This window comes from Alexandromys fortis, unplaced genomic scaffold (assembly GCF_014885135.2).
Source record: "Alexandromys fortis isolate MF-2015 unplaced genomic scaffold, M_Fortis_MF-2015_v1.1 scaffold_333, whole genome shotgun sequence".
Lineage (NCBI taxonomy): Eukaryota > Metazoa > Chordata > Mammalia > Rodentia > Cricetidae > Alexandromys > Alexandromys fortis.
The window spans coordinates 188,811-207,419 of NW_026068330.1; the positions used below are offsets into that span (position 1 = coordinate 188,811).

At 38.4% G+C, this 18,609-nt stretch overlaps 1 pseudogene and 1 gene segment (V, D, J or C); both read left to right on the forward strand.

Moving 5' to 3' along the window:
• Window positions 1-5,256: 5,256 nt before the first annotated feature.
• Window positions 5,257-6,992, forward strand: LOC126495221 (T-complex protein 1 subunit theta-like; annotated as a pseudogene).
• A 9,078-nt stretch (window positions 6,993-16,070) lies between these two features.
• LOC126495226 (Ig heavy chain V region 1-72-like) lies at window positions 16,071-16,611 on the forward strand. The segment is given in 2 exon segments: window positions 16,071-16,193; window positions 16,283-16,611. Coding segments are annotated over 2 exon segments (375 nt in total).
• Window positions 16,612-18,609: the final 1,998 nt, after the last annotated feature.

Here is an 18,609-nt window from a genome sequence, read left to right on the forward strand (position 1 = left end):
GGGGAAACAGAAAGATTGGGATAAAGGAAGGTTGGATAGGGGAGCAGGGAAGCACATATCTTAGTCAAGGGAACCACCTTAGGGTTTGCAAGAGACTTGAACTTAGAGTGGCTCCCTGGAGCCCAAGGCGATGTCCCCAGTTAGTCTCTTGGGAAGCTGAGGATAGGGAACCTGAAATGACCCTATCCTATAGCAATACTGACGAATATCTTCCATATCACCATAGAACCTTCATCTGGTGATGGATAGAGATAGAGACAGAGACCCACACTGGAGCACTGAACTGAGCTCCCAAGGTCCCAATGAGGAGCAGATGGAGGGAGAACACGAGCAAGTATGTCAGGACCACGAGGGGTGCACCCACCCACTGAGACAGTGGGGCTGATCCATTGTGAGCTCACCAAGGCCAGCTGGACTGTGATTGAAAAAGCATGGGATAAAACCTGACTCTGATCATGGCGAACAATGAGGGCTGATGAGAAGCCAAGGACAATGGCACAGGATTTTGATCCTACTTCATGTTCTGGCTTGGTGGGAGCCTATCCAGTTCGGACGTTCACCTTCCTAGACATGGACGGAGAGTGGAGGTACTTGGATTTCCTGACTGCTCTTTGGATTGGAGAGGGGGGGAGGAGTGGGGGGAGGGGGAGAGTAATGTGGGGAGGAGTAAAATATGGGAGGAGGGGGAGGGAAATGGGAGCCTGGGAGGAGACGGTAACTTCTTTTTTTCCTTTTCTTAAAAAAAAAAAGCAGTGAAAAAAAACTGCTTTGAATCTGCTTTGAAGTCCAAAGCTTGCTGTCCGTGTAAAAGGTCATCTTTGTAACTGAGAACCTATGTTAGTCTGAGTAATGCAAAATATCCTAGTATTGTGTCTATTCATCAAAGTTATACAGCCTAAAGAGAATTCATCGTATTTACCACTCACAACTATATATGTGCCGGAATAAATGTAAAACCCACTGCCAAAGTGTCACAGAATGAACCCCACAGCTGTTCTTGAGGAAGAAATGAAGTAGCTCATGAGAGTAATTACAGACAGGAGCAACTGGTCCACAAGTGGTACTCCCCACCAGGGAGCCATATGTCTGGTGGGTCAACCTGCTGAACACCAGCTGTCACATGCTGCACATTCCCATGACCCCATGCATTAGATCCTGAGGAATCCTGAAGTAATCTGGGTAATTTGTTCTGATAACAGACAGCCCATTAGTGGGATTCTCTGTTTCAGTTCTTGGGATTCAGACAGGAGTCCACAGGAATCTTGGCCCAGTGACTAAATTCCAAGATAATTTTACATCTAACCTGATTCAGTCTTTATAGGTATGAACCTCAAACCCAGAGAAGATCTGAGATTTTTTTTATGCCAGCAAATTTTTGTTTTCCTCCAGTTTTCAATTTTTTATTTGAAAGTTTTATAAATAAATGTAATTAACTTTAGTCACCTTGACTCTCTCCTTTCTCTTTCTGTCCCTCTCTTGTAAAAGACATTCTTTTCATCAGCATGTATCACTTTGTGACTCTTTTTATTTGTGACCCATTGAATTTAATGAGAATTTCATACCTGACTATGGGTGGGAACTTGGATGAAGAGACAAAGGGGGAAATCATAAGCAGGATATATTATATGAAAATATCTATTTTCAATAAAAGTGAAAACGATAATTGTGGAATAAATCACTTTTAAACAAAATCAAATTAAACCATACTTTTTCTCTCTTGGAAGAAATCAGGAGTAATGATTTGTACAAAGGCTTGTACTTCCTTAGAACCTTATTTTAGGTAGTAACACAGGATCCTGGAGAATTGGCTGCTCATTCTGAGGACATATTTACAGTGCCCAGTACTCACATAGCAGCTCATAACTCTCTGTAACTTTTCTTCCATGTTATCCAACACCCACTTCTGATCTCCAAAATTTCCATGCATGAACAAGGTTTACTGATAAATTTGGGAGGAAACAGGCACTCATAAATGCAAAATGACTTTAAAAGTAAAATAAAATAAGGTATCATTTCTTTTGTTAGTCTGCCTTATTGAGCAGAAGCCAAAAATCCCAGCACTCAGAAGGTTTAGGCAAGGAAGATTAGCAAGTCAAGGCTAGTCAGAGTAACCAACACTTGGGAGAACTTGGGACTCTGTTTCAATCAGGAACAAAAGGAAACCATGAGGCTCCATCAAATAATCTTACTCCCATGGTTACTTATACAGTTCTGGTTAAGTTAATTACATCACAAAAACCACCTGACTCTCCAGAGATGGCATCCTCCTCCTGGCTGTTGACCTTCAGGGAGACCCTGCCTGACCTGAGATAAAAAGGAATAAAGTCAGGTTGACCATGTGCAGTTGTCCCTGAAATGTCCATCAGTATGTCGATAGATATGATCAAGAACCAGTTCACCCTGATGCTGGGCTCCCTTACCAGTGAAGACATAGCCTTGCATTACTGTGCAGCAGACACAGTGAGCAGGTTTCCTGTGTGCTCAGAAATAAATCCATTTGAGGATTCTCATGACCATCAGGGGTGTTGTAGACAAAATATACACCTGGAAAGAAAATGCAGTAAATGAGGGAAACATCTAGAGAGTGATGGAAGTCTGAGATTCTAAGGTTTCCTGTCCTCAAGAACAGAAAACAGCAATAACCTCAAATAATTACAGTGACCACATAATACTTGTGAGGTTGTTCCTATGACAGGACTCCAAATTTTGTACAGTAAAAATTCTTTGTTAAGTTATATTGCACATATGTGTTTTAGTCATCATATGGAATCCTTATTGGAAAGACAAACATTAATTGTATATACATATACGAAGGCTATAATTGTTCAAACATGAGGTGTCAGACATCCAGTCCTTGTTATCATAGTATCAGCAGTGGCATCTGTAATTCTATATGTAACGTCTTTCCACTGGCAGGAGGGGATTTCTCAGCTGGAATGTGTGATTATGACTTAGGATCTCAGGTCTTGATGTTCCATCCAGTGTTGAGACCATGCTGTTCTGCTGTAAGAGACCTGGTCTCAAAGCAGCCACAGCCCTGTAAAACCCTCAGTTGAGGGGAAGGAGAGAAGGAGAAGATGGGAACAACCACATAATTTGTCCTTCACTGCATTTAGGGCTTCATCTCTCATCTTTCTATGTTTGTTTTATTTTGTACAGGAAAGGATTTTAGTCATGTTATAATACCATGCTCTAATATATTATGTTTTGACTTGGGAAAAGAGATTAGAAGAAAATATATTAAATCCAGACTCTATCTATTCACACTCAGGATCCTGAAAGTAGAGAAGATGAGACATCCTCTTACCTATACCACTTTCTGCTCCCCTTACATGAATTCCGGCAATGTTTCATATTATATCCTGATTGCAGCAGTTACCTTCATCTCTTTACAGCACTTCAGAACTCACCTGTGATCAGTTTCTCTGTCCTTTTTTGTGTCTAAAGAATAAGAGCCCTTCAGTCTGGTGTGATGTCCCAGGTGAATGGATTGCATATATCCTAGTATTAAGATTCCCTCCAAGAACATTTCATTATGTTGTTGAGAAGCAGCCCTGATGTTGGATTTGTAGAATTTCAGTTTACTATGGAGAATTGTAGATGGAGCAGCAGGGCTGCCTCCCACCACCCTGGCTCCTGGCCACCGGCTAGCTTTACCCGAAATAATTACACAGAAACTATTCTTTTAAACACTGCCTGGCCCATTATCTGTAGCTTCTTATTGGCTAACTCTCACATCTTGACTAACCCATTCCTAATAATGTGTGTAGCATCATGAGTTGATGGCTTACCAGGAGAGATCTTAACCTGCGTCCGACTCAGAGAGGAGAGGCATGGCATCTGCTTTACTCGGCTTCTTTCTCCCAGCATTCTGTTCTGTTTACTCGGCCTACCTAATTTTCTGTCCTATCAGGGCCAAGGCAGTTTCTTTATTAACCAATGAAAGTAACACATAGACCCTCCTTCATCAGTGAATCCTGAAATTAATGGTGCTTTCTCATAAGGGAGTCACTTTCTTCCTTTCTTTCCAGACTCAACTGTTAATGACTGGATGATATGGACCTCATGAGATTAAAATCTGCCTCTGACAGCAGACTTTATGTGCCATCTAAAGGAAAGCTTAGTTGTTCCTCCATTCTGTGCATAAGCTGAATCCCATTACTCACATAATCAGCATATCACATACTCTCCTCACATGAGTCTCATAATAATATCTACAATTTCAATCTTGGTGCTTGAAAATTTCTGAAGAATGTATTGATGGTTGCATTGTATCTAATAATTATTACTCTCTAGTGCTTTTCAGGGAGCACAGGGAGAGTCAATCATGCCTACATCACTGATTGCAAATACACTAAATAGACTCTTCACTTGGATATATACAAGATCTGTCATTTTGAAAGCTAAAAGCAGTTCAGAGAAGTGTGAATGGGTGAGTTATTCTGCTCCAAATTTACAGTAATATTTTCTAATTTTAGACCTTTGCATTGTGCTTAGCATCTACATTTATAAAGTATTTGTTGTAATATATTTAGAAATTTTAATTTTTATACCATATAGTCCACATTTTCCTCATAGTTTTATCCTAGGACCCATAAGTACTTCAAATACTACTGAGAAAAAAATCAAGAAAATGTCTGCATACACTGCAGGTCATATCACAGACTTAAGACAGAGCATCACACTGTTTGTTATGCTTTCCAAGGACAAAGCATTTGAAATCAGTAATTCTGTTATAAATGAAGCTCTCTCTCAGCAGAAGCTTACTCCTGCCTTCCCAATACTCAGGAACCACCAGTGTTTGAACATCTGGCCCTCTAGCACATTCATCCAAACTTGACAACTTTGCACCAGTATCATCTCTCCTAGGGTATTTTTTTCTATTCTAGAGGTAACTTTCTACTGTCTGCCTTTTATGAGGGTAAGTGTGATGATCTTTGAATCTCATGAAAAGAAGGTCATTTATATTATTATTTCAAGACACATAATTTAATCATAGATGAAAATTCACTTTAATATTGATATACCCTAGAAATTGAACCAAGAGACAGTGAAGGTCTGATTGCCCACAATACAATAAGGGTTCAGTGCCTCATCCTGCACTCAGCAATGTGGAATTTTTTTTCTTTGCAGTGTGACTACATCTTGTGCTCAGTGAATAGTCATGGTTTAGAAAAACATTAATAGTTTTATATTCTAAGCATTTAAATAAGAAGCTGATTTATGGCTCGCACCTTGCTTCCTTTGAGTGCGTGAGCAGTTGATTGCGGGCTAACCATGGTGCACCACGTACCCAAGGCCCCGGGCTTTGCCCAGATGCTCAAGGATGGAGCAAAACATTTTTCAGGATTAGAAGAGGCTGTGTATAGAAATATACAAGCCTGCAAGGAGCTTGCTCAGACCGACCCCGTACAGCATATGGACCAAATGGAATGAATAAAATGGTCATCAATCACCTGGAGAAGTTGTTAGTGAAAAATGACGCAGTGACTATTTTAAGAGAGCTAGAAGTACAACATCCGGCTGCAAAAATGATCGTGATGGCCTCTCATATGCAAGAACAAGAGGTCGGGGATGGCACAAACTTTGTTCTGGTATTTGCTGGAGTTCTGTTGGAACTAGATGAAGAACTTCTGAGGATTGGTCTATCAGTATCAGAGGTAATATCAGGCTATGAAATAGCTTGTAAAAAAGCTCATGAGATTCTTCCTGATTTGGTATGTTGTTCTGCAAAAAACCTTCGAGATGTTGATGAAGTGTCATCTCTGCTTCGAACCTCTGTAATGAATAAGCAATACGGGAATGAAGCATTTCTGGCCAAGCTTATTGCTGAGGCATGTGTATCTATTTTTCCTGATTCTGGCAATTTCAATGTTGATAACATCAGAGTATGTAAGATTCTGGGCTCTGGTATCTATTCATCTTCAGTATTGCATGGCATGGGTTTTTAAGTAAGAAACCGAAGGTGATGTAACATCTGTCAAAGATGCAAAAATAGCGGTGTACTCTTGTCCCTTTGATGGCATGATTACAGAGACTAAGGGAACAGTGCTGATAAAGACTGCTGAAGAACTGATGAACTCTAGCAAGTGAGAAGAAAATCTTATGGATGCACAGGTGAAAGCTATTGCCAGCACTGGTGCAAATGTCATAGTAACGGGTGGCAAAGTGACAGACATGGCTCTTCATTATGCTAACAAGTACAATATCATGTTGGTGAGGCTGAACTCAAAGTGGGATCTCAGAAGGCTGTGTAAAACAGTTGGTGCTACAGCTCTTCCTAGATTGACTCCTCCAGTCCTTGAGGAAATGGGACATTGTGACAGTGTTTACCTCTCAGAAGTTGGAGACACACAGGTGGTTGTTTTTAAGCATGAAAAAGAAGATGGTGCCATTTCTACTATAGTTCTTCGAGGTTCTACAGATAATCTGATGGATGATATAGAAAGGGCAGTAGATGATGGAGTTAATACTTTCAAGGTTCTCACAAGGGATAAGCGTCTTGTACCTGGAGGTGGAGCAACAGAAATTAAATTGGCCAAACAAATTACATCATATGGAGAGACATATCCCGGAGTTGAACAGTATGCTATTAAGAAGTTTGCTGAAGCATTCGAAGCTATTCCACATGCATTGGCAGAAAATTCTGGTGTGAAGGCCAATGAAGTTATCTCTAAACTTTATGCAGTGCACCAAGAAGGAAACAAAAATGTGGGATTGGATATTGAGGCTGAAATTCCGGCTGTAAAGGATATGCTAGAAGCCAGTATTTTAGATACTTACTTGGGAAAATACTGGGCTATTAAATTGGCCACTAATGCTGCTGTCACTGTACTTAGAGTGGATCAGATCATCATGACAAAACCGGTGGGCCCAAACCTCCAAGTGGGAAGAAAGACTGGGATGATGACCAAAATGACTGAGGGACTTTTTGTTGTAGGTGAAGCAGTTTATTTGTGGAGCGGAAACTTCCCTAATCTTTTCTTAGTCTCCCTAAATTAAGAAGTATTTGTGTTTGTATTCTTCCTGGATGGTAAAATAAATGGGTTACTGTTAAAAAAAAAAGAATCTGATTTATTCATGTAAATGAGTTGATCATTTTTGATGTAGCTTTATTTAAAGAAATCAGTAGTTTACTCAATATCTTCCCATGTTTTCAATCACATTCATATAACAAAGTCATTGGAAAATATGTCTAAATTTAGGCAAATTATTTTCTTTTTTCATGTTCTAAAACATCAATAGTGATGAGAAGAAAGAACACATTGTGCTAATATTGAACCTGTGAAGAAAATCCTTGGACCCTTTGTATGATGACCTCCAACACCATCTGTTCAACTGAGTACATCTAGTATAGGCATGGGATGAATCTACCAGCCCTCACAGAAGGGTTTGGAGCAACTTGGAAGCATTTTGTGGGATGTTGATAAACTCTACAACCCGTGCCTGAAGAAACAGCTTAATATGTCCAAGGACACCTCAAACAACGTGTTATCCCTCAATATCACCAGTGTGCATTCTGCAGATACTACCACAGACTATTGTGCATAGAAAGCACACATTAACACAACCTTAGCAAACAGGAATGCAATAGAATTGGATGGCTCTAAGTTCTATGCCTTCCTTATATAGTTCTGGCTGTTTGGGAATGGGCACACATTTCCTTGAAGCCTCCAGGGTTTCCTCAGAGGTTCAGAGACCTAGCTTTAAGTTACACAAACTAGGACCCTTTTAAAAATTGTTCAGAAATGAGAATCTGTCTTTTTTTTTTAAGATTCAGGGGTGTCTGGTCCCTAACCCAGGTGGTTTAGATTTGTGGTCAAACTCAGTATTTGTCCTCAAGTCCCCAAAACAACAGATTTCAAATTATTGTATACAGTAAATTGTTCAACTTCAGTAAACTACTGGTTATGAGGAAGAGTGACATTTCTGGATAAGCATCTATAAATTGAGTCAATCCATGGAAACAACAAAATATCTCCACAAATGGATGGCAACAACCTATTGCTAAAAACCCTCAACTATCTCATTGAATATGGAGAATTTGAGTTGGTGCTTACCTGAGGCCTCATTTTTAGTGACTGATGTTCAGAGAAGTAGAAGGTACTTCATGTGCTCTCAGAGGAAAATGGCAACAATCATCTGAACAGCAAACTGTGTCCTGCATATGAGATGTGCTGGTGCAGTGGAGGCTCAAACATTAAGGGTATTCAAACATTTTGATGAGATATAAAGCCCACTCTGTGAATGTAGCCCATGGATGAGACTACTAGAGAGTTCTCAAATATGAAATAAAAACATAGACCATGGACTTATATGAAAACCAATTCTCTGATAAAGCAGTGGTTTTCAACTTGTTGGTCACAACCCCTTTGAGGATAGACACTTTCACAGTGGTCACATATCAGATATCCTGAATATCATATATTTATATTATTATTAATTAAAGTTTTCTAGATGCCAATAAATGCACCAAGTCTTCCTCATGAGTAATCTCAAATGGTTACACATTGGTGGCCTATAATTATTTTTTATGCTTTTCAGTGATCAAATTGTGTCATCGGGTATCCCATCAATAATACGTATTGGGTCCACATTTAATAAACCTTCATAGACATTCACCTTGATCTGTACAGTCTAGGTGTTCTATCAGTAGTAATTCCAGATACTGATTCATGATATTTCAGAGGAGGGGAATGTAGAACTTATCCCTAACCTCCTCCACAGGTAAATTACCTAACAGACACTTCAGACAGCTGCAGAAACACATCTAAATTGGTTCTCATTTCTGCTGCGATATCTGACCACTGAGGAAATCATGGTGTTTCCATCTGTGAGTAAGAAAGATAGAGAAGGTATGATCCAGGTTTCAGATGCAAACCTATCTACAAAGAGACTCAGGAATAGTGCAAATCATGCTCAGGCCCTTCAGTAGTGAAGATGCATCAAACATAAAAACAATAACACATGGAACTACTGTGCATATATGGTTAATGAAACCAGGCCCCAGACTGATGTGAATTGGGAAATAATCCACAAGTAAAAGGTGGGTGAGAATACTAGAAATCAATGTGTTCATGTATTTTTGAAAAAAGACTCAATAGTTCCACAGACATTGCATCAGATCAGCACATGCTGCAATATTCACATTGTTTACCTTAGGAGCAGACTCTCACACCATCCCTCAAAATTTCAAGGCCCAAAATTTTGTGACTATATTTCATTCTATGAGCAGGATGTCTCTGTGAAGCCATATGGATTAAGCAGGCAAAGGCTTTTGTACATTGTCACACATGGTAGCCATCAGCATCCCACCAAACTAGACTATGAGAGGAAGACTTAAGGACTCTACTCTGACAAGAACAGAAAAAGAAATGACAACTTAAGTTCATTCAGCATTCTGAATCATACAGAGAACTGTTCCTTTATAATGAGATGTTGCCCTGAAGATGATGCCCTATGAACTGAAAGACCCAATGACATCATACCAATTGCGGTCAGTGATTGATGAGAAGCCATGCAACTGACTGGATCAAGCTGCTTTTCTCCTGCAATACTAGGCACAAATGATTCATGGTCTAGAAGTTAGAACAAAACATACATGAGTAACTTGGCTTTCTGTAGCATAAATTTTTGTGTTAATATTTGTAGTTACACTTCAGAAATTTAAACAGTCATATATACAAAATATTGTGTAGTGTTCTTGGATTCTCTCATTCCTGAAAGCACCTTCTAAATTCATCCTTCTTATTGAAAACATTCAACTCCTGTAAAGCTTTATCAATACATTTTCTTTCCAAGAATAAGAAGATCCTGGATTCAGAGTGGTAGACAGAGAGAGATAAAACTGTCTAAAGAGATATACCTCTACCCATGTGGATCCTTGTAAAAGGATCTTCTCTCCACTTCCATTCCCTTAAATACATTCAAATGCATAATGGTAAATAAATTGGGTTACATTTCAAATTGGCCTGACTATTATCTCCTCAATGTGAAAGTATTTTTATTGATTTATTACCTGGTCTGTGAGTGCCACAGTTGTTCCTCCTCTTTCTTTTGACTCCTGTTCTGAGTGTCTCAGTAATTCATACATGAACACATGAGGGAATAAAGCTGAACTCAAGATCTACTGAGCTTCTCTGAGTTCAGGTGCTCTACACAAGTTGTAACAAGATGAAAGCTGCAAAGACCCAGGTCTGCCTTCATTTTATATATTACAAGAAGGATTTGATAGAACTGGATCCTCTCAAGAGGAACCTGGCATTAAGAGAGACATTGACAATTATAGGCATAAATGAAAACCAATCTCTCAAATATCCAGTCAGCATCATCTAAGAACCAGAGCCATTTCTCCCTGCAGCTGAGCTCTGTGAGCACTGAAGTTGCAGGGATGATGGTGCTCATGGCAGAGAATGCCATCTGTGTAAGCCTTGACAAACCAACCTACAGGACATCTCAGAACCAGAAGGGGGCACAATAGTACCAAGAATCCCTAGTAAAAAGTTGTGGTTTGAGTGGAGGTTACTCTGTATTCTCTGTGGTGTCCATACTTAATATCTACTAGCTGATCTGCACCTGCTGATTGACATGTGATGTTTCCATGCTCAAGAACAGTAAAAATTATTTATTAAAATTTTCAGAGGTTTAAAGGTTTTTGCTTATTTTACTCAGTTTTCACTTACCATTTGTATATTTTTAGAATAAATTTTAATGCAATATATTAAAATTACTGATTTCCATTTTCTCACTTTTTCTAGATCTTTCCTACCTCCTCACTTTCCAGCTCTTTCTCTTTGTAGAAAACTGATACATAAGCAAAAAAAAAGTTTTAAAATAGGATTAAAACAATCAAAATTACACAGATCACAGAAACATACACACACAAACACAGAGATAGTGAAAGAGACATAGAGACAGAGAGAGACAGAGAGATAGAGAGAGAGCGACCAAAACTAAAGTAAACCAAAACAAAAAATTTTAAACAATTCAAACCTGAAACTATAGTACTAAGCAAAACATATTGGGTGAAAAGAAATGCAATAAAATTGACATGATAGAAAATATCTACAAACATACAATTGAGGTCATTTTATGTTGGCCATCAAATCCTGGACATGGATCCACCCTTAAGTGTGGTCAATATACGCAATGATACTCCATTACAGAAAATTAATTCTTCCTTTACAAACATCAATTGCTGAAACTTCTTGCTTTGAGTTGAGAGCCTGTGTCTGTGTGTCTCTCTCTATCTCTCATCACTGGAAACCCATGTGTATTGAATCTTTGCAGGCATTGTGCATGCTTTCACAATCTCTGTAGGTTCATTTATTCAGTCCTGTTGGAAAAGATATTTTTCTTAAGACACCCATTTGCTCTGGCTCCTACAATCTATTGAGTTTTTAATGGTTCCCAGAAATAAAGTCTAACGATTGAGTTATTGTGGGCAACTAAGGACAATTGCAATACCTCATACTGATTTTAGACCTGTACGGATTCTCTGACCATTAACTCATAGAGAGTTATTCTAACTTGGCATTAAGATGTTCAATTGATAACTCATGTCTTTGGAAAGCAACACTGTTCACCCAGGCAGGTACAAAGTTCATCCTCATGCTTTCTACACAGCTTTCTACAATAACCCAGATAACCATAGATCATAGTGAGAACAGACCACAGAAATAGCACCAACAGCTGAAGTAGAATTTAATCTCGATATAAGGCTTGCCAAGAGTTTTTTTAATTATTTGGTTTTGATATAAACGCTCTCTAATCACATTATTATCTAAACACAAATATATTTTCAACCAAAGAAAACTGCAAATTTAGAACAAGGCAACTATTTACTGTATATTATTTCCCCTTGTTTTGTTATAGAAATAGCAAAGGTTAAAAGGTTCTTATGTTTGTCTTTAGTCCATACTTCGCCTAAATTTACTATAAGCAATCTAACTTCATTTTGTCAGGCAACACACAACCCATGTTATCTACATCTTTATTTTTTACTTCTGATGCAGGATCCTATATTTACACATAGTTTTCATATCACCCCTAATTTTGGTTTGCCTTACACCAATTCCTGATTTCTTGATTCCCAAGTGCTACTTCATGCTTGAAACTTTTTTTATTTATATTTATTTATTTATTTATTTATTAAAGATTTCTGTCTCTTCCCCACCACCACCTACCATTCCCCCCTCCCCCAATCAAGTCCCCTGCTGGGAGCTGATTTGAGTGGCTGCCATTACAAGATGGCATTTACCCAGGCCTCGCTTGATACCATAATAAAGGTTGCAGTTCTTCCACTAGAAAACAGGATGAGTTGTTGTGATCTAGCTGCCCACACTTCCCCTGACCAGCAGGGGAACTTCCTTGTGGTCTGTAATTGACAGGGATGTTCCCCTGCTTTCTTTCCTGCCGGTGGGTCTCCAGAAAAGCAGTTAAAGTATCAAAGTATCAAAGGTTGCTAGGCAGACTCCCTATATAAGCAGCTGCAAATCAGAGCTCAGGGCCCCTTGCTTTCTGCTCTCCCTATAACCAAGAGGCTCCAATAAAGCGTGATTTGGAGTTCGCCGCAGTCCCCCTCCCTCGTTAGCCCAAAGATCACTCAGGGTCCCTGCCCTGTGGGAAGTCCAAGGACCACCCACCTCCATCCAGGTCTAGTAAGGTGAGCATCCAAACTGCCTAGGCTCCCACAAAGCCAGTACGTGCAGTGGGATCAAAAACCCATTGCCATTGTTCTTGAGTTCTCAGTAGTCCTAATTGTCTGCTATGTTCGGCGAGTCCGGTTTTATCCCATGCTTTTTCAGACCCACGCCAGCTATCTATCACCATGCTTGAGACTTTCTTTCTCCAGGGTCCCCCTCTGGTTTTCTTTTGTCTCCGTTTTATTAAGCCATTTCCCTTAATTCCTTAGGCCCTAATGACCCATTTCTAGTCACTTGACTCCTACAAATTAAACACAGAAATCAAGTATTCAAATTATGGAATCAAATATAAGTGAAAACATTTATCTTCATGGAACTGTGGCCTCAATCAGAATATTTTTTTCAGCTTCAATGATTTACTTATATAGTCTATGATTGTTGTTTTACTACTGAGTAATAGCCCATTGCTTATGTGCCCCAGCTTTCATTATCTATTTGTCCTTTATTGGAAATCTAGGTTGATTACATTTTCCAACTGCTGTTAATAGAGTAACAATAAATATTGATGTGCTAGTGTCTTTACAGTAAGATGTAGAGTCTCTTGAGTATATACTTGAAGGAATAAACCTAGAGCACAGAATAGTTTTATTTAGTAATTTGATGAAATTTTCAAAGTCAGGGCACTAGTGTATACTGTCATCAACAGTGCATGAGGATCACCATTTCTCCACAACCAAGTGTGCATTTGTTATTACTTATTTTCTTGTTCATAGTCATTCTAACTGAGGTAAAAATAGAATGTTAAATTTGTTATGAACTGCATTTCACTATGAGCTAAGGACTGTATTATTGTACACCATAAAGAAATCAACCAGAAATTGAATGGGAAATTCTCCCTTCAGCTTCCTTTCCTAATGTAGGAAGGTCTGCACTGGGAGAAAGGACATCAATGAGCATGTAAAGTAACAGATCTTGTAGTCTTCAATAACAGCCTTGCAGGAAGATATATACACTAGTGCCTGAGAGTTATGTGATGATCAACTTTATTCTAATTATGTTCACTGATTGTTTCATTTTAAATATTTATCCCAGGTAAACACATTCAAAAGCCCATGGCTTATGATGACATAGTCCCTAGTAGACCCTCACCAAGTTTCTTGCTAATTGTCATGCTATCAAATTGCAATATAAATATTTATTTTTACAACCAATAGATTAGTCCTGCTCTAAGCCATGATCACAAGAACTTCTTGTGCTGTGGGTAATAATTAATGTAGTCATTCATACCTGGTCAAAGTGCTAAGAATGGAAGACTGAGTGCCCATCCACAGATGAGCCCTTAGTACCTACTTTGCACCCAAATCTTAGGAATTTTTCAAATGAAAGATGGGATCAAATTAAAGAACCATAATGTGGGGTTAGTAGCCATAAAATGTCTTCAAGACAAGACATAACTAATATACAAATGAACACTCAGCAGCTATAGTTACCAGCACAAACCTCAACCAATCAAACAAATCAACATTACAGCACAAGAGTCTGTGAAGTAACTGAGTGAGTAAAGATGTCCACTTGTAATCTTGACAATATTGTCTGAATTGCTTTGTATCTACTTGGTAGAAATGAAAATTGAATTTTGTAAGCTGTCTTCCAAGGTTATTAGAGGTATCTTGGTTTATTTGAGTCTTGATTTCATCATTGAACATAACATTTTTTTAAAAAAATAAAAACAATCCATTTCTAGAAATCTTTGATAGGATTAGCTTCATAGATTGCATAGATGTTCTATTGTACCAGTTTTCCTGAACAGAATGCTTTCTGTAACCATGCAAGGTCTAAAGTGGAGGTGTTAGGACTCCAAACCAGCTACAAAACCACTGACCTACAATTAGCTTGTCCTGCCTGCAGAGTGTTCAGTGACTGGAACCTAGTAAAATCTTCATCATTGAGACTAAGGAGACTGCATCCATCATACATAGTCTTAGAGCTAAATATTTGTAGAATTTATGAAGTCTACTAAGGAGTGAGAGAAAGGATTGTAAAAACCAGAGGGCCCAAAGAAACCAGGAGATCATAGTCAACATAATTAACTAATGAGGACTCATGTCTGTTTGTGGAAATCAGGGATCCTGTAGGGCGGCCTTAGGTTCTCAGCATACCTGTTATGGCTAAATAGCTTGGCATGCTTTTGGGATTGCTAACACTGGACACAGGATCTGTCTGATTTTTTGCTCTACTTGGTGGACACTTTTCTTCATCCTAAGTTGATTCATCCAGGCTAATGGTAGGGTATTTGCCTGGTCTTATTTTAGCTTGGTATGCCATATTTTATGGATGTACCTAGAATATCTGTTTTTTTTTTTCTGGGGAAGATAGAACAGGATGCATCTGAAGGGGGAGGGGAAGTATGAGTTGGGGGAGAAGAGTAAGAAGAAATTTTGGTTGAGATGTACTTTATGAGAAAAAAATTACAAATTTTAAGAAATATTCTTATTTCTTCATGGGCCAACACCAAGCTTTAGATCTATTGGTATTAGGTGACTGATGAGAAAAGTATAATGAAAGTAACAATTTTATATATGTTTAGAATTTTCATACCTGTCCATTTTAAACTGTGGCTATTTCCCCCATAACTCCTACCCTTCATTTTCTTGGTATTCCTGTTTTGCTATATTCTGCGAGACAGTTTCATTTCTAAGTTGTTAGTTATTTGTATAAATAGTTCTGTGTATATATTCAATACATAAAAACTATTTAGAGTTTCATACAGTATCTGTATTTCAGACATAATTTTAATTAATACAGTTATCTCCAGTTACACTGATTTTCCTAAAGGTGAAAATGACAAATTCCTTATACTTTCAGATGACCTAGTCCTATTCTGTCACATATATAGTAAAGTCTTATTGCTGCAATCATCTGCTGAAAGTCACAAAGTTTATTTTCATAAGATATGGCAGATCATGCTGCGTTAAACATCAATGTGCAAATATTTCTGAGGTATATTTCTTTAGGTCATTTCAGTGAGTTTTTGTATGAAACCTTCTGATATGGCAAATATTAACTATATTTATCTGAATTTAGGCTGTAGTTTCTCAAAATTCAGCAAGTTTTGAAATTTTCAGTTACCACCATTACCATCACAACCACCTTCTGTAAATCAAAAAGACAACCTTGTTACAAAGTAGAGCAACTGGCTCAGGCCAGAATCTATTGAGGACTTGGGTCCTTTTGTTATACTCAATCTTCTGCAGATCTGAGGGAATGGTATGAGATGCATTTCTCCAGACAGGATTAGGGCTTGACCTTCGTCATCCTGTTGCTTGACTCACGTGTCCTCCACCAACTTCTCAAAGTGGATTAGGTATTTATTTAAGAAGTCCCCTGTTCTTGAATATGTAAATTGCCTGAGTCTATTATGGTAAATACAGGAAAGTCCACACCTGACAACAACATATGATCGGTGTCTTCTCCACAGTCACTGAGCACACAAGGCCCACACCATGGGATGGAACTGTATCATTCTCTTCCTTGTGTCAGTGATGACAGGTAAGGAATTTCTAATTCCAAACCTGAGGAGAAGACAGGGAAAGAGGTGACAATGTCTCTGACAATCTGCTCTGTGTTTTTCTTCACAGGTGTCCACTCCCAAGTACAGCTGCATCAGTCAGGGCCTGAACTGGGGAAACCTGGGACCTCAGTGAAACTGTCCTGCAAGGCTTCAGGCTATGCTTTCACTAACTATTATATGGACTGGGTGAAGAAGAGTCCTGGACAGGGCCTGGAGTGGATTGGACGTATTAATCCTTATAGTGGTGGTACTGACTACAATGAGAAGTTCAAGGGAAAGGCCACACTGACTGTAGACAAATCCTCCAGCACAGCCTACATGGAACTCAGCAGACTGACATCTGAAGACTCTGCAGTCTATTTCTGTGCAAGACACAGTGTTATAACCACATCCTGAGTGTGTCAAAAACCCTGGAGGAGCAGGAAGCTGCCTTGGGACTAACATGACAGAGAAGATAAGCCTTAACACATACACAAAAACAATCATTCTGAATGTTGTTTTGTTTCTCATTTTTTGTACCAACTTTTCAAAATTATTTCTCTGAATGAAAGGATGCTGATTTATGATGACTAGTGTACACCATATCTTCACAATCTCTACACCAATGACCACATTCATTGAAATGTTTCTTCATTAATTAAATAATAAAAAGTAAAAACTGTAATTATGAAGTATGATAAAAAAGTATCCATCTCTGGATTCTAAGAGATGGGACATTTTGAAGGTAATTTTTAATAAACTGAAATATTATTTTTAACAGTAAAGTCCAAATGATGACTGCTGGGAAAATAAAAGTCCTTCAGAGTTTTAAATGTTACACGACTTCAGGTTTATAGTTAGCTCTAGCTGTGTGTTCCTGCAGAAGTTCAAGTCTTTTAGAATGTTAGACATGTGTCCAGATGCACTGCATATGAATATAATTCATGTAAGTTGGTCAAGAATGATTAAATTACATTTCACAAAAATCATTAATCAAATCAATGTATGTACATGTTAATCGAGATAGGTTCTGAGATCATACATTATTCCCTGGTCCCATATTTACTTCCTTCCCAGTCTCTGAAACGTGCCCCACAGTCTCAAACCTTTATAGAATATAGAACTATACTGATAAATCATTACATCTCACAGGCCATTGGATGTCAAACTTTGGTCACCTTTGTTCTACAGTGTGTTTGAATTTTTGAATGGTTGAGTACTTGTGAATACAATCAGTCAATTGTGCTGTCTACCAACTCACTTCATCACCAGAATTCACTGCTACAGCTATATCCAACAACACCAGAGAAAAGAGTAGGTTTCATGAAGATCGGAAAGTCAACTGAGGTGCAGCTTACTATTCATTCTTGAAACATCTAGTCAATATCAACTTAGATAATGAAGGAAAAAGAGACAGACATATTTTGCGCACAGAGTGAGCTTGTCAGAAATTTTATGGTGAATGGAGGAATCTATGTCCATAGATAAAGCAAAATTATTCCAACTACTCTATAAATGTACCTGAACTTGACCCCAATCATATTCTGTGTCATTATATGGTAGAGAAGTCACACAAATCAATTTAAAGGTAAAATAACACTGAACACTAAGTCTAAGATTAATTTTGTTCAGCTGATTTCCTGAAAAAAAAAAACCCAGCTTCCTTCAAAGCATTGGTATGATCCTGAAGGACCCTGTGTTCTATATTTTTAACAATTTTTGGATAACATATTTTGAGAGCCCAATAAACATGCTCTGTAGTATGAACCTGTTGTAGTGAGGCAGTTGTATATACAACAGTTGTTATAGTAGTAATGAATACAGAAATTCCCAAATTAAAGCAGAATTAAGTCATTTAGGCTACTAAGAACATTAGTAATTCTTTTATAGCGCATGTTAGACAGGCTCATTAGTCATATGCCCCAAGTTAGGAAATGAATTGTGTTGACTTTTTGATGATAATAAATGAAAGACAAGGTACAATGTAATACCTACTTCATGCTAAAATTGGGACATCGTAGGTGGGAACCCCAAAAGCTACAATGTTGGCCAATTCCAGTAAGTGCAGGATATTTCTGTCATTGTTCATTGTTCATCCTCTGTAGGACCATCTGATACTAGGAATGTGTTGTCTCTGAGGCTGGACCAGGACATCGATTCTGAGGAAACAGCTAAAGTTGATGTTGGATTTGTTGGAGGTGTCTCTGGTTGATTTGAAACCTGTTGGAACAGAGAGGCTATAGACAGAAATAAAGTTAGGTTGTTCAGAAAAAAAAGGTCATGATAGATGAGAAACCATATTTTCAAGAGAGGGGGGCGAGTAGAGAGAGTTATCCCATTAAGAAAATAGGCTGGTGGGAAACAAATCATAGCTTGATGAGACTTTTCTTAAGTTTTTCACATGTGGGTGTTGGT